The sequence below is a fragment of the Thalassophryne amazonica genome, chromosome 23 (genome assembly GCF_902500255.1).
Source record: "Thalassophryne amazonica chromosome 23, fThaAma1.1, whole genome shotgun sequence".
NCBI classification, from domain to species: domain Eukaryota; kingdom Metazoa; phylum Chordata; class Actinopteri; order Batrachoidiformes; family Batrachoididae; genus Thalassophryne; species Thalassophryne amazonica.
In genome coordinates this window covers 7,494,030-7,511,274 of record NC_047125.1, presented here as the reverse complement: position 1 = coordinate 7,511,274, position 17,245 = coordinate 7,494,030, and the positions used below count along the sequence as shown (strand labels likewise).

At 42.0% G+C, this 17,245-nt stretch overlaps 1 protein-coding gene across 5 annotated transcripts in view; it reads right to left on the bottom strand.

The window, feature by feature from the left end:
* Positions 1–9,950: 9,950 nt before the first annotated feature.
* The window catches only part of pelp1 (proline, glutamate and leucine rich protein 1), a 37,128-nt gene continuing 29,833 nt past the window's right edge, over positions 9,951–17,245 (bottom strand). The window contains exons 17-21 of one of the 5 annotated variants that reach the window (XM_034164309.1): positions 14,480–15,657; positions 14,164–14,239; positions 13,999–14,094; positions 10,483–10,800; positions 9,951–10,394 (exon numbers count right to left, since the gene is read on the bottom strand). In XM_034164309.1, coding sequence (XP_034020200.1) covers positions 10,302–10,394; positions 10,483–10,800; positions 13,999–14,094; positions 14,164–14,239; positions 14,480–15,657 — 1,761 coding nt within the window. In that variant the 3' untranslated portion in view covers positions 9,951–10,301. Of the gene's footprint in view, positions 10,395–10,482; positions 10,801–13,998; positions 15,658–17,245 lie in introns of all 5 variants that reach the window. The other 4 variants (XM_034164308.1, XM_034164307.1, XM_034164306.1 and 1 more) reach the window with 4 other exon arrangements.

The following is a 17,245-nucleotide window of genomic DNA, read 5'->3' as shown; positions in this document are numbered from 1 at the left end:
TGGTACCAAAAACCTGCTTGGCCCATGGACTATATCTATGACTGAATGTTCTGGAGTTATGGGGTAAAAACAGCAAAAATGGTGACAAAGGTCAGATTCAGTTTGTACAGGGTCAAAGCTTCTCCATTTTTGGTAAAACATGACGCAAATTATTGGCTGAGTTAATAGCATTTTAAAAAGAAATAGTTGAAACCATCTGTTATGCTTAGTTATCATGTTACGAGATAACATATGTCATACATCATAGAATCCGATGGACGTTGTTTGATCTTTACTTTGGAGACCAAACATTCAACACAGTCAAAACTATTCCATTTATTAATCCTTTTATTTAAACCAATAATTTGCATCACTTCTTCTTAGCAAAATTGGAGCAACTTTAACTTTTGACCCCTGTACAAACTGAAACTGACCTTTGTCACCATTTTTGCTGTTTTTACCCCATAACTCCAGAACATTCAGTCATAGATAGTCCAAACTATACCTTTTTGGAATATTATGATCAGACAAATAATGTGGTACATTTTTCAACATGATTGGAACATTTTTAAATTTTGACCCCTGTAGCTCATTAGGTCAGCTCCAGAATGGCTCTATATCTGAAAATAAACTAGTTAATTTAGAATATATGTGCCAAATTCCATGCTTTTATCACAAAAAGAACAACTGTTTTGCTATGCCGCCCCACTAACACTTGTCTCACACCAGATCGGACACAGACTAAACCCAGTCTGAACCCACAAAGTGATCTTTGGGTGCCGTCAGGAACACTGAGGACCAAGAGATGCTCACCTGGCAGGAATAAAACCTCTCACAGGAGCACACGCACACAAAAGGGAAGCCGAGCCTATTTACAACGTGGCATCAGATAAGATACAAACACCTTGTTCTGACACGCACACCTGTTACCAACAACAAAAATGAAAAATTATGTTCAGAAGCAGTAAAAATGTTCTGTGTAAATCATCTCAAACCGTCACCTGGACTTTTTTCTTGTTGATGCAATTCAATATCCCAATTTATCCCAATAACAGCATGAAGTGGTCGAGAGTCTACGGCTCCACCTGGAAAAGACACCAGTCCAAGTCCTTCTTTTGCATAAATGTGATGGATAGACCATTTTGGACGTTCTGCTCAAGCAATTACAAGACTGAACTTGTCCTGCCATTTGAGAAATTCCTGTCCTGAGCAGCTTGTATAAACCTGCATGAAACACAGTAAGTTCCATACATTAACTCACAACTTAGTCCAATCTGTATGAAATCAATCAGATTGGAGCAGATGGACCCTCAGAACATTCTGAAAACTCTCACAGGTAAAACTTCCCCCATAGAACCCAATAATTTAATCAAATTAAAATGTAACTTCAATCATGGTGTCACAATGTGGCTGAAAACAAAAATAAAAAGGTGTTTTCAGCAGTCGCTGCTTAATCTCAATATTGACCTGATTCTATCATTTACAGTAGTGTTCAGAATAATAGTAATGCTATGTGACTAAAAAGATTAATCCAGGTTTTGAGTATATTTCTTATTGTTACATGGGAAACAAGGTACCAGTAGATTCTTACAAATCCAACAAGACCAAGCATTCATGATATGCACACTCTTAAGGCTATGAAATTGGGCTATTAGTAAAACAAAGTAGAAAAGGGGGCATTCACAATAATAGTAGTTTGGCATTCAGTCAGTGAGTTCGTCAGTTTTGTGGAACAAACAGGTGTGAATCAGGTGTCCTCTATTTAAGGATGAAGCCAGCACCTGTTGAACATGCTTTTCTCTTTGAAAGCCTGAGGAAAATGGGACGTTCAAGACATTGTTCAGAAGAACAGCGTAGTTTGATTAAAAAGTTGATTGGAGAGGGGAAAACTTATACGCAGGTTCAAAAAATTATAGGCTGTTCATCTACAACAGAGGTCTCAAACTGGTTCCAGAAATGGCAGAGGGGGTGCAGGCTTTCTGTGCAACCACCCACTCCAGCAGGTGATTTTGCTGATTAACTGATTTCACCTGCTCAAAGTGATGTTAATCAGTGAAATCACCTGCTGGAGTGGGTGGTTGCACAGAAAGCCTGCACCCTCTCTGCCATTTCTGGAACCAGTTTGAGACCTCTGATCTACAATGATCTCCAATGCTTTAAAATGGACAAAAAAACCAGAGACGCTTGGAAGAAAACAGAAAACAACCATCAAAATGGATAGAAGAATAACCAGAATGGCAAAGGCTCACCCATTGATCAGCTCCAGGATGATCAAAGACAGTCTGGAGTTACCTGTAAGTGCTGTGACAGTTAGAAGATGCCTGTGTGAAGCTAACTTATTTGCAAGAACCCCCGCAAAGTCCCTCTGTTAAATAAAAGTCGTGCAGAAGAGGTTACAATTTGCCAAAGAACACATCAACTGGCCTAAAGACAAATGGAGGAATATTTTGTGGACTAATGAGAGTAAAACTGTTCTTTTTGGGTCCAAGGGCCGCAGACAGTTTGTGAGACGACTCTGAATTCAAGCCACAGTTCACAGTGAAGACAGTGAAGCATGGTGGTGCAAGCATCATGATATGGGCATGTTTCTCCTACTATGGTGTTGGGCCTATATATCACATACCAGGTATCATGGATCAGTTTGGATATGTCAAAATACTTGAAGAGGTCATGTTGCCTTATGCTGAAGAGGACATGCCCCTGAAATGGGTGTTTCAACAAGACAATGACCCCAAGCACACTAGAAAACAAGCAAAATCTTGATTCCAAACCAACAAAAGTAATGCTTTGCAGATGTGAAGAAATCATGAAAAACTGTGGTTATATACATCCCCTGGCAAAAATTATGGAATCACCGGCCTCGGAGGATGTTCATTCAGTTGTTTAATTTTGTAGAAAAAAAGCAGATCACAGACATGACACAAAACTAAAGTAATTTCAAATGGCAACTTTCTGGCTTTAAGAAACACTATAAGAAATCAAGAAAAAAAAAATTGTGGCAGTCAGTAACGGTTACTTTTTTAGACCAAACAGAGGGAAAAAAATATGGACTCACTCAATTCTGAGGAATAAATTATGGAATCACCCTGTAAATTTTCATCCCCACAACTAACACCTGCATCAAATCACATCTGCTCGTTAGTCTGCATCGAAAAAGGAGTGATCACACCTTGGAGAACTGTTGCACCAAGTGGACTGACATGAATCATGGCTCCAACACGAGAGATGTCAATTGAAACAAAGGAGAGGATTATCAAACTCTTAAAAGAGAGTAAATCATCACGCAATGTTGCAAAAGATGTTGGTTGTTCACAGTCAGCTGTGTCTAAACTCTGGACCAAATACAAACAACATGGGAAGGTTGTTAAAGGCAAACATACTGGTAGACCAAGGAAGACATCAAAGCGTCAAGACAGAAAACTTAAAGCAATATGTCTCAGAAATCAAAAATGCACAACAAAACAAATGAGGAACGAATGGGAGGAAACTGGAGTCAACATCTGTGACCGAACTGTAAGAAACCGCCTAAAGGAAATGGGATTTACATACAGAAAAGCTAAACGAAAGCCATCATTAACACCTAAACAGAAAAAAGATTACAATGGGCTAAGGAAAAGCAATCATGGACTGTGGATGACTGGATGAAAGTCATATTCAGTGATGAATCTCAAATCTGCATTGGGCAAGGTGATGATGCTGGAACCTTTGTTTGGTGCCGTTCCCATGAGATTTATAAAGATGACTGCCTGAAGAGAACATGTAAATTTCTAGTCATTGATGATATGGGGCTGCATGTCAGGTAAAGGCACTGGGGAGATGGCTGTCATTACATCATCAATAAATGCACAAGTTTACGTTGATATTTTGGACACTTTTCTTATCCCATCAATTGAAAGGATGTTTGGGGATGATGAAATCATTTTTCAAGATGATAATGCATCTTGCCAGAGCAAAAACTGTGAAAACATTCCTTGCAAAAAGACACATAGGGTCAATGTCATGGCCTGCAAATAGTCCGGATCTTAATCCAACTGAAAATCTTTGGTGGAAGTTGAAGAAAATGGTCCATGACAAGGCTCCAACCTGCAAAGCTGATCTGGCAACAGCAATCAGAGAAAGTTGGAGCCAGATTGATGAAGAGTACTGTTTGTCTCTCATTAAGTCCATGCCTCAGAGACTGCAAGCTGTTATAAAAGCCAGAGGTGGTGCAACAAAATACTAGTGATGTGTTGGAGCGTTCTTTTGTTTTTCATGATTCCATAATTTTTTCCCTCTGCTTGGTCTCAAAAAGTAACTGTTACTGACTGCCACAATTATTTTTCCTGATTTCTTATAGTGTTTCTTAAAGCCAGAAAGTTGCCATTTGAAATGACTTTAGTTTTGTGTCATGTCTGTGATCTGCTTTTTTTCTACAAAATTAAACAACTGAATGAACATCCTCCGAGGCTGGTGATTCCATAATTTTTGCCGAGGGTTGTAAATACTAGTTTAGTGATTCACAGGATTGCTAAAAAAGCAGTTTGAACATAATAGTTTTGAGTTTGTAGCGTCAACAGCAGATGCTACCATTATTGTGAACACCCCCTTTTCTACTTTTTTACTAATAGCCCAATTTCATAGTCTTAAGAGTGTGCATATCATGAATGCTTGGTCTTGTTGGATTTGTGAGAATCTACTGGTACCTTGTTTCCCATGTAACAGTAAGAAATATACTCAAAACCTGGATTCATCTTTTTAGTCACATAGCACTACTATTATTCTGAACACTACTGTATATTTACATTATGTCGGATACTAGAGCCCAACCAAAAAGGATTATAATTTTTTTATTGGTGAGTAAAAATAAAAAATCCCAACATTTCATTACCAAGCCCTTATGACAGAGGAATGTAATTCAGGTTTGATATTTTACAGTTTAAATATTAACTTTATTGTAATTAGTACCTTAACCAGCTTTATCTGTTTTATCTAGCGGGCAGTATAGTGACCACTTGTCTCCCATCGCTGTTAATTGTCCACTCTGACTGAAAATGAATGGCAGCTGGTCACTTTGCCTCCGTCCCTTGTACCTAATGTGGCCAAGTGATCAATCAATCAATCAATCAATCAATTTTATTTATATAGCGCCAAATCACAACAAACAGTTGCCCCAAGGCGCTTTATATTGTAAGGCAAGGCCATACAATAATTACGTAAAAACCCCAACGGTCAAAACGACCCCCTGTGAGCAAGCACTTGGCTACAGTGGGAAGGAAAAACTCCCTTTTAACAGGAAGAAACCTGCAGCAGAACCAGGCTCAAGGAGGGGCAGTCTTCTGCTGGGACTGGTTGGGGCTGAAGGAGAGAACCAGGAAAAAGACATGCTGTGGAGGGGAGCAGAGATCAATCACTAATGATTAAATGCAGAGTGGTGCATACAGAGCAAAAAGAGAAAGAAACACTCAGTGCATCATGGGAACCCCCCAGCAGTCTAAGTCTATAGCAGCATAACTAAGGGATGGTTCAGGGTCACCTGATCCAGCCCTAACTATAAGCTTTAGCAAAAAGGAAAGTTTTAAGCCTAATCTTAAAAGTAGAGAGGGTGTCTGTCTCCCTGATCTGAATTGGGAGCTGGTTCCACAGGAGAGGAGCCTGAAAGCTGAAGGCTCTGCCTCCCATTCTACTCTTACAAACCCTAGGAACTACAAGTAAGCCTGCAGTCTGAGAGCGAAGCGCTCTATTGGGGTGATATGGTACTATGAGGTCCCTAAGATAAGATGGGACCTGATTATTCAAAACCTTATAAGTAAGAAGAAGAATTTTAAATTCTATTCTAGAATTAACAGAAAGCCAATGAAAAGAGGCCAATATGGGTGAGATATGCTCTCTCCTTCTAGTCCCCGTTAGTACTCTAGCTGCAGCATTTTTAATTAACTGAAGGCTTTTCAGGGAACTTTTAGGACAACCTGATAATAATGAATTACAATAGTCCAGCCTAGAGGAAATAAATGCATGAATTAGTTTTTCAGCATCACTCTGAGACAAGACCTTTCTAATTTTAGAGATATTGCGTAAATGCAAAAAAACAGTCCTACATATTTGTTTAATATGCGCTTTGAATGACATATCCTGATCAAAAATGACTCCAAGATTTCTCACAGTATTACTAGAGGTCAGGGTAATGCCATCCAGAGTAAGGATCTGGTTAGACACCATGTTTCTAAGATTTGTGGGGCCAAGTACAATAACTTCAGTTTTATCTGAGTTTAAAAGCAGGAAATTAGAGGTCATCCATGTCTTTATGTCTGTAAGACAATCCTGCAGTTTAGCTAATTGGTGTGTGTCCTCTGGCTTCATGGATAGATAAAGCTGGGTATCATCTGCGTAACAATGAAAATTTAAGCAATGCTGTCTAATAATACTGCCTAAGGGAAGCATGTATAAAGTGAATAAAATTGGTCCTAGCACAGAACCTTGTGGAACTCCATAATTAACTTTAGTCTGTGAAGAAGATTCCCCATTTACATGAACAAATTGTAATCTATTAGATAAATATGATTCAAACCAACGCAGCGCAGTGCCTTTAATACCTATGGCATGCTCTAATCTCTGTAATAAAATTTTATGGTCAACAGTATCAAAAGCAGCACTGAGGTCTAACAGAACAAGCACAGAGATGAGTCCACTGTCTGAGGCCATAAGAAGATCATTTGTAACCTTCACTAATGCTGTTTCTGTACTATGATGAATTCTAAAACCTGACTGAAACTCTTCAAATAGACCATTCCTCTGCAGATGATCAGTTAGCTGTATTACAACTACCCTTTCAAGAATTTTTGAGAGAAAAGGAAGGTTGGAGATTGGCCTATAATTAGCTAAGATAGCTGGGTCAAGTGATGGCTTTTTAAGTAATGGTTTAATTACTGCCACCTTAAAAGCCTGTGGTACATAGCCAACTAATAAAGATAGATTGATCATATTTAAGATCGAAGCATTAAATAATGGTAGGGCTTCCTTGAGCAGCCTGGTAGGAATGGGGTCTAATAGACATGTTGATGGTTTGGATGAAGTAACTTAGAACAATCTGAGAGAAAGTCTAACCAAATACTGGCATCACTGAAAGCAGCCAAAGATAACGATACGTCTTTGGGATGGTTATGAGTAATTTTTTCTCTAATAGTTAAAATTTTATTAGAAAAAAAAGTCATGAAGTCATTACTAGTTAAAGTTAAAGGAATACTCGGCTCAATAGAGCTCTGACTCTGTCAGCCTGGCTACAGTGCTGAAAAGAAACCTGGGGTTGTTCTTATTTTCTTCAATTAGTGATGAGTAGTAAGATGTCCTAGCTTTACGGAGGGCTTTTTTATAGAGCAACAGACTCTTTTTCCAGGCTAAGTCAATGTAGTGATGATGCGGGTCCCAGCCATGCTTGACAGCATTGTAAACAACATTGTTGGAGCATCCTCTGCTGAACAATCTACATAATGGCACCATTTCCAACAGCCAGCGTGCTTTGCCTGCACTCGATAAGAAATGTTCATATGGCCGACATTGTCCGCCAGCTGCCATGAGTCAGGCTCTAGTGTTTATGAGCCATCAAAAGAAAGGAAATTAGAAAGGTCTTGTCTCAGAGTGATGCTGAAAAACTAATTCGTCATTTATTTCCTCTAGGCTGGACTACTGTAATTCATTATTATCAGGTTGTCCTAAAAGTTCCCTGAAAAGCCTTCAGTTAATTCAAAATGCTGCAGCTAGAGTACTAACGGGGACTAGGAGAGCATATCTCACCCATATTGGCCTCTCTTCATTGGCTTCCTGTTAATTTTAGAATAGAATTTAAAATTCTTCTTCTTACTTATAAGGTTTTGAATAATCAGGTCCCATCTTATCTTAGGGACCTCGTAGTACCATATCACCCCAATAGAGCGCTTCGCTCTCAGACTGCAGGCTTACTTGTAGTTCCTAGGGTTTGTAAGAGTAGAATGGGAGGCAGAGCCTTCAGCTTTCAGGCTCCTCTCCTGTGGAACCAGCTCCCAATTCAGATCAGGGAGACAGACACCCTCTCTACTTTTAAGATTAGGCTTAAAACTTTCCTTTTTGCTAAAGCTTATAGCTGATCCTGCTAAAGCTGGATCAGGTGACCCTGAACCATCCCTTAGTTATGCTGCTATAGACTTAGACTGCTGGGGGGTTCCCATGATGCACTGAGTGTTTCTTTCTCTTTTTGCTCTGTATGCACCTCTGCATTTAATCATTAGTGATTGATCTCTGCTCCCCTCCACAGCATGTCTTTTTCCTGATTCTCTCCCTCAGCCCCAACCAGTCCCAGCAGAAGACTGCCCCTCCCTGAGCCTGGTTCTGCTGCAGGTTTCTTCCTGTTAAAAGGGAGTTTTTCCTTCCCACTGTCGCCAAGTGCTTGCTCACAGGGGGTCGTTTTGACCGTTGGGGTTTTTACGTAATTATTGTATGGCCTTGCCTTACAATATAAAGCACCTTGGGGCAACTGTTTGTTGTGATTTGGCGCTATATAAATAAAATTGATTGATTGAAAAGAATATTCTATGTGACTGCAGTTTGAAAACTATGCTTGATAAAGATATAAAATTTTATTAAGTAATTTAATTTAACCAGCCTAGTCCCATTGTGATCGAGACCTCTCTCGTAAGGGAGACCTGGATAATTAAAGTTTCCAATCCGCCTAACCTGCATGTCTTTAAATGCAGGAGGAAACCGGAGCACCCAGAGGAAACCCACACAAACACCGGGAGAACATGCAAACTCCACAGGTGGGAATCAATCCCATGACCTTCTTACTGTGAGGCAACAGTGTTAACCACTAAGCCAACATGCTGTCAAGTAGTTCCAACCTTTCTGCTGGCAAAATATCTTTTGATTTTTTTATACTTCTTACAATTGTGACAAATTCTCCAAGGCCATGTTTAAGATATTTACTAAAATAGATATTTTTCCAATAATAAACAGACTATTTGAATTTTTACTTTGTATTCCTGGTTTTGGATCCAGACAGCCTTCAGAATAACCAGGTACAGACAGTCAGACTCTCCTGGACCACATCTGCAAGGCCAACCAATAAAGGCACCTCAACACTTGAATTGAATTTGATCCCCATACTCTTTTTTTTTTTTTTTATCCCCATACTCTGGCGAGTCAACCCGTCGTAAACTGTGCGTGGCTGCGTGCCAGTGCACAAAGAAAATTTTGAACTGTTCAAAACAGCATTAATTTCGTGAACTAGTCATGAACACTGCAAAACCTATTCGAAAACACTGCGTTGTCACTGCGCATTGGGCATCTGAACAATTATGAGATGTTACAGCTATAACAAACACAATTTTACAGATACATTCTCTAACTCATTACAAAGCAACTGCTTTACCGATCCATTACAAAATACATATTATCAATAATTACCTTTGAAACAAGATTTCAAATGCGTTCTCCACCACATAATGTGCAAGAGACAAGATGCAGCTGTTGATCATTTCTCTGCAATTCTGGGAGCGATAAGAAAAAGGTTTCATCAGCCAAGTTCTGAGAGCAAATGTGTCATCGCCTATGAAATGATTATTTTATATAGCGTGGCACAAAGCCGGACAGAACGCGGCGTCAGACGGGACCAAGTGTCAAGGTGCCTTAACTGTGGGTTGACTGTTGATCTTTATGATCTCATAAATGCATACATACTGGGTGGGATAAACCGACAACCGACCTGGCAAGGAATTGGGCCGGATAGTGGCCTCCATTTTGGAGTGAGATTTCCCACTCCTAAATGACCAATAGGAGAGCAGCGCTCGTACCCCATCAAAGTGAGGCTGACGAATAACTGACAGACCGACCCCTCTACTGGTGAAGGTATGCCAGAAGGCATGATTTAAAAAAATAAATTAAAATGAAACTGCTAAATGACCAGAAAGAAACTGTGTATTTTATGTAAACATTTTTGATATTTTTTTTTTTTATAACAACCATATAACAACAATAACCTGAAAAACAAAAACACATCACACGTGGAACTGTTTGGACTGTGTTCAGGCCAAAGCACCGCAGTCACGGGTTACACTTCACGCAGCTTCTCTTTGCTGCTTGTCTTCTCCATGTGGACTGTAGAGACATTCCCAAAACTGACACGGTGCACATCAAAGCCGGCGACACTGCTTGGAAAAGAAAAAAAATAAATAAACAAACACTACTGGAGGCCACAATTTAGTGAAAAATGTCTATGGCGGTACGAGTGACGAAGAATGAAAACGGAACTGAACTTTCAACATGACACTGACACAAACAGTTTGTAAATCCACGACATTGTTTCAGGCTGTGAATATTCATGAGCGGTTTGATCCAGAGGTGCCGTCTTCATCGTCAGGTGGACACGCCACGAAATCCGCCAACATGGATGCCATAGCTTCATCGTCCACCTGAGAAACAGTGGCGGGAGAACTGTGAAACATGTCGGCGGGATTAATGTAAACAGCCACGCTATGACTGATCAACCAGGACTTTTACCTTCTTCTTCTGTGGACTTTGTGCCGCCTCCTCCTCCTCCGTCTGTGCCTCCTCTCTCTTTCGTTTTACCCCTTTGCCCTTGTCTTCCTCCCCGTCTTCCCCGTTGGCCTCCACCTCCTGCTTCACCTTCATTTCTTCTCTCTTCTCGGCCTTCGCCTCCTCTTGCTCGTTTCGGTTTTGGTCTGTGGCAGGTTCAGGTTCTGCGGCGGTGGAGTCAGCACCCTGAGGAGCTTCCTGCTGCTGCTCCTCCTGATGGCTTGGAGGCTGGCTGTCACTCAAACTGCTCTCCGGCGGAGGCTGGGCCGCTAGCTCCTGTTGTTACGATTACAGATAAGCCGCCCATTTAAATTTTTGACAAACTGGGAAGCAATACCAATATTATACGGTAAAATTATTAATAACTATAAAGGAACATGCTAAATGTATAGAATTAGGAAAACACACACCGTTTCCCTAAAATGTAATCTTTTCTGCATCATTGTAAACTTTGTTCACTGAATTCCTAAAACCAGTCCGCTGTGACGCAAACGTGCTTTGCATAAGGTGTCGATAGGCCTTGAGCCATAAAGTGGGCGTGTCACTACCACCAGGGTGACGTCTGTAAGCCAATCCCATCAGTCATTCACCTTATTGAGGTTTCAAATCCCGCAAAACCTTGAAGAGTTCGCCGCGCTGCGAGACAGCAGCATTAAACTCTTTGTATATTGTGCATAAAACTCTGGTGAATATATTCTCTGGTTTATAGATGCTGTTATTGTGTTTCTCCGTTATTCTTAATGGGAATCGCTGTGAGTCGCGATCGCTTCCTGGTCATGTCATTCTGGTGAAAAGTGAAGTTTGCTCTTTAACGTCCTGATTAATTGTCCTTTACAGCACTGTTTGTCCTATTTGTTCGAGTAATATATATATATATATATATATATACACACACACGTATACACAGTGAGGAAAATAAGTATTTGAACACCCTGTAATTTTGCAAGTTCTCCCACTTAGAAATCATGGAGGGGTCTGAAATGTTCATCTTAGGTGCATGTCCACTGTGAGAGACATAATCTAAAAAAAAATCCAGAAATCACAAAGTATGATTTTTTAAAAATAATTTATTTGTATGTTACTGCTGCAAATAAGTATTTGTCCCCCTACCAACCAGCAAGAATTCTGGCTCTCACAGACCTGTTAATTTTTCTTTAAGAAGCCCTCTTATTCTGCACTCTTTACATGTATTAATTTCACCTGTTTGAACTTGTTACCTGTATAAAAGACACCTGTTCACTCACTCAATCACACTCCAACCTGTCCACCATAGCCAAGACCAAAGAGCTGTCTAAGGACACCAGGGACAAAACTGGAGACCTGCACAAGGCTGGGATGGACTACAGGACGACAGGCAAGCGGCTTGGTAGAAGACAACAACTGTTATGATTATTTATTAGAAAGTGGAAGAAACACAAGATGACTGTCAATCTCCCTTGGTCTGGGATTTCATGCAAGATCTCACTTTGTGGGGTAAGGATGATTCTGAGAAAGCTCAGAACTACACAGGAGGACCTGGTCAATGACCTGAAGAGAACTGGGACCACAGTCACAAAGATTACATTAGTAACACATGATGCTGTCACGGTTTAAAATCCTGCAGGGCAGCAAGGTCCCCCTGCTCAAGTCAGCACATGTCCAGGCCTGTTTGAAGTTCACCAGTGACCATCTGGATGATCCAGAGGAGACATGGGAGAAGGTCATGTGGTCAGATGACACCAGAATAGAGCTTTTTGGAATCAACTCCACTTACCATGTTTAGAGGATGAGAACAACCCCAAGAAAACCATCCCAACCGTGAAGCATGGGGGTGGAAACATCATACTCTGGGGTGCGCTTCTGCAAAGGGACAAGACGACTGCACTGTATTGAAGGGAGGATGGATGGGGTCATGTATTGCGAGATTTTGACAAACAACCTCTTTCCTCATTAAGAGCATTGAAGATGGGTCATGGCTGGGTCTTCCAGCATCACAATGACCCCAAACACACAGCCAGGGCAACTAAGGAGGGGCTCCATAAGAAGCATTTCAAGGTGCTCAAGTGGCCTGGCCAGTCTGCAGACCTCTCAATAAAAAAATCTTTGGAGGGAGCTGAAACTCCAAACCTGAAAGATCTAGAGAAGATCTATATGGAGGAGTGGACCAAAATCCCTGCTGCAGTGTGTGAAAACCTGGTGAAGAACTACAGGAAACATTTGACCTCTGTAATTGCAAACAAAGGCTACTGTACCAAATATTAACATTGATTTTCACAGGTGTTCAAATACTTATTTGCAGCAGTAACATACAAATAAATTATATATATATAAAAAAAAAAAAATCATACACTGTGATTTCCGGATTTTTTTTTTTTTTTAAGATTATGTCTCTCACAGTGGACATGCACCTAAGATGAAAATTTCAGACCCCTCCATGATTTCTAAGTGGGAGAACTTGCAAAACCGCAGGGTGTTCAAATACTTATTTTCCTCACTGTATAATATATATATATATATATATATATATATATATATATATATATATATATATATATATATATATATATATATATATATATATGCGTTTATTAAATTCCACACAGATTAAACGTAGCAGACACAGATTATTTGGAATATTTGTTTTAGCACGTTTTCAGGGTCTCATGGATGCAGTCTCTTATTTTAGTTGTATAATGTTCATTTGCAATTATCATTTGACTTTTCGATGTTTAGACTACAGTGACTCACTGGCACGCAAGGGATTATGGGATATCTCAGTAGGGCGACTAAGGTGAGAGGGGGTACACCCTGGAGAGGACGGCAGTCTACCACAGGGCAACAGTTATGGGTGATAGCAACCAACCTCAAGGTAAAGGTCAACTTTATTGTCCCATTAGGGAAATTTGTCTTGGGCGTTGCACTACATTATCGCTTCACAGGGCAGAGAACAATTAAAAAGGACACAAATCACATAAAACACAAGAATTAAAATCTAGACTAAAATCAGGAAATACATTACAATGACAACACAGAGACATTCAACTATTTAAAGTGCTGAGAAAAGTGCCAGGTGCTAAAGTGCTGATGTCTGTTGCACGTTGTTCTATTGCACTAGTTGCTTGCTTTGTTTAGCAGTTTGATACAAAAACTGGAGCCAACGATAATTTGAGACAATTTGTTTTACACTTTGGTATACAAAATCTTCCTCCTGTTGGGAGAAGTTCATACTCTGAGGACAGTGGGCGAGTGGAGTCTGAGCAGAACCTATTTGGCCTACGGACTATGAGAGCTTTGTGAACAATGCAGTCACACTGCCCTCTGCTGGACAAACTACATAATGACAACATATTAAACTATTTTAAGGTATTTTTCAGTATCGTTTATTCTGCCAAATAAAATACGGACAGAAATTCACATATGAGAGGATTTTGTGGCTGTGATTTTTCAGCCTGTCAAACTGATCCGACCTGAACTTTAGATTGAGACGTGACTGACAGCTACCTGTTGATCCTGATTGGTTGTTTGCTCCTCTGATGAGGCCATTTGCTCGACCTCATTTCCTTCTTCTTCCCAGGACCTCGTCTCCTCCTGCACAGCCCCTCCTCCTCCTCCTGCTGCTGCTCCCTCCTCCTCCTCCGCTTCCTCTTCCTCTTTCTCCTCCAAAGCTCCTCCGGTGACACACAAGATCTGGGGCATGGTGGGGTCGTCCATTCTTTCGCTCTCGTCCTCGTCTTCTTCTTCTCCCTCCCTCGCCTCCTCCAGGACTCCGATACTTTCCACCTCCTGCACTTTCATTCTGTCGTCCTCAAACACCGCTCTGTTCGTCTGGATCTCCTCTATCCCTCCTTCCGATTCTCTCTCCACACTGAAAGCACCCACTTCTCCTTCAACCACCGCTGCTTGGATTACATCCACTTCTTCTGCCTCAGCTTCTCCAGCCTTGTCCTCTGTTCCCTCCAGTGGTGGGATATCCCCATCTTCATCCTCCTCCTCTTCTTCCTCCTCTTCGTCTAGCTCCTCACCCTCCTCTTCATCGTAATCCTCGTAGTCCTCTCCGTCATAATATTCTTCCCCATACTCGCTCATTTCCTCATCCTCTTCGTCGTCCTCCATACCTTCCTCGTCTTCATCCAGCTCTTCATCGTCCTCCATGTCGTCCTCGTCTTCCTCTTCGTCGTCGGTGCTGTTGATGTTGATGACGGCGGACTCCTCGTTGCTGGCGGGGGGCTGGTGTTGCGGGACGTGCCGCCCCTGCTGGCTTAAAGGATTCTGCAGCTGGTGCATTTGGAGCGGGAGGCCCATGGGACCGGGCTGGCCAGATGTGGACGACTGCATCAGCATCTGCTGCAGCTGTGGTCTCCCTGGCAGCGTCTCCCCCACACCAGCAGGGGGAGCAGTGGGTGTGGTGGAGTTCAAAGGTGGAATCAAAGACACCACAGAAGTGCTGGGAGGAGGGAACGAGTTGACGGGGGTGGTGATGGAAGTTGTGAGAAGGGAAGAGGAGGTGGAAACGTCATTGGAGAGCGAGACTCCCTCTATGGTGGTTGTTGAGGCTGTAGTGGGGACCATGGTGACCCCAGACTCACCTCCTGGTAGGGTGCCAGTGGCACCCCCTGGTGCAGAGGAGGCCATGTTGTGCACAGTGGAGTTAGTTGAGGCTGGCGTTTCATCTTGTTGGTTGTTCAGCATCCCCGGAGGAACAATAACCACACTGTCATCAGAATCACTGGCCAGAGAGATCTCCACGTCCTCCGCTTCCTCTTTGTCGTAGCGGACAAAAACAGGTCTCTGTCCCTCGGGAGGCCCCAGACTGCCTGGATCTGGGTGGTGGTGCGTGCGTGGAGAAAGGATCATCTCAGCTGGAGGGGGGCCCTGACCCTGGAGCCCTGGAACAAGGGAAAGGTGGTTCTCCAAAGTACCCAGCAAGGAACCGGGGCCCAAGCTGAGGGAGTGCCTGGTGGGGAAGGGAGTGCTGGCGGACGGGCCTCCTAGGAGGGTTGGCAAAGTGAGTCCAGGAGCCGGTACTTGGGGTGAGGGCATGACGTGGGGGCTGGGAGTGGGTTTCAGGGTGAGTGGTGGTAAGGGGAGCGCAATGGAAGGAGTGCGAGGGTGCACCAGGGAGTTACAGATAGTCAGAGCCTCAGTGCAGAATAAGGAGACCTAAGAGGAGAAGCACAGAATTATAGAAACTGCTGGTGCACATTTCTTCATCATAACATATTACAGTAAAAAAAAAAAAAAAAAAAAAAAAAAAAAAAAAAAAAGAGATGTCTTGGGCCGTAGGAACCCAGAAGGCAGTGCTAAAACTGATAAAGACCACAGACAGAAAATCAAAAAGAGGTACTGCACAAACAAGATCGAGATTAGTGAGGGAAGCCACCAAGACACCTGTGGTTGTGGAGAAACTGTGATAAGTGACATGTACGGCGCATCTCCAGTTATACAACTTCATGGTGGAGTGGTGCAGAGGTCTTTTATAGACCGCAGATCAAACCCAGGCTTGGCTCGAGCCTCCCATGTGCCTTCTGACAAACTGTTACTAAATTTTCATGTATTTGTAAGAAAATCCTTAGAAATCCTTATCAAGAGTTTTATTGACAACTAGCCTTTGTTTTGGGGCCGCCGTGGCTTGCTGATGGTGGACGGCCTTCACCCTACTGGGTAAGTCGCCGCCATCTTGTCTGCGAACATAGATAGAGCTCTACAGGGAGGGTAACATTAGGACTTTACAGTAGGCCATGGAGCAGGTGATTAGAGACCCTGCAAGGATTATGACGAATGCGGGTGTGGAATCCATTATCTTCGCGGGGAAATTAGTGCAGAAAATACACTATGGTGATGGTGAAGTTTATGTGGCATGTGAAGGAAATTCGTCCAGTTGAAAATGTGGCCCCTTTCCGCAGGTGTGTCCATAAAAATCAGAGGGATATGCTTTGCAAACTTAATACCCATTACTACATTGGATGACATTGAAATTGAGGATGGCCCACTGGCTGTTCCAGCAGTATCAAATATTTTGTGTGCTATCTACAACCCGCATGGAATTTCTGAAACCTAAACCTACTTTCATCATGCCATCATGACATCATGCCTCTTGCATCAGTGGTCTCTGATCACTCACTTATGTGGTTTACAGTTTCACCGTGTTTAGTGGAACAACCACCTTATTTATCACTGCGACGACATATCAACTCCTCAACTACGACTAAACTCAAAGCTAGACTGCCTGATGTCTTAGCTTCACATTTGGAAAATGCCCAGTCGACAGTCTTGTGGACAGTTTAAATTCAGCACTCAAAACAACATTCGACATGATTGCTCCACCTATATTCAAACCAAGCCCCCACCCAAAACACAGTCACCTTGGTTCAATGACTACTTGCATGACCTCAAGCATAAGGCTAGAGGTCTAGAATGGAAATGCCGTAGTTCAAAATTAGAAGTATTCCACCTTGCGTGGTGTGATGCTATCTTAGACTAAGCATGCACTACTGGCTACAAAGCGGACCTATTACTCGGATTTGATCAACAAAAACAAGCACAACTCAAAGTTCTTGTTCAACACGGTGGCAACACTTATTCATCACCTGTAAGTCGCTCTCCTTTTACAGCACAAGATTTCTTGGATTACTTCAAGAAGAAAATATACAACATTAGGTTAAAGGTTAGGTTATCCCAGCATGCCTTAACCCAGCTACTACGCCCTACTATTGAAGTGGTTGCCATTACTGAGGTATTACCTAGATTT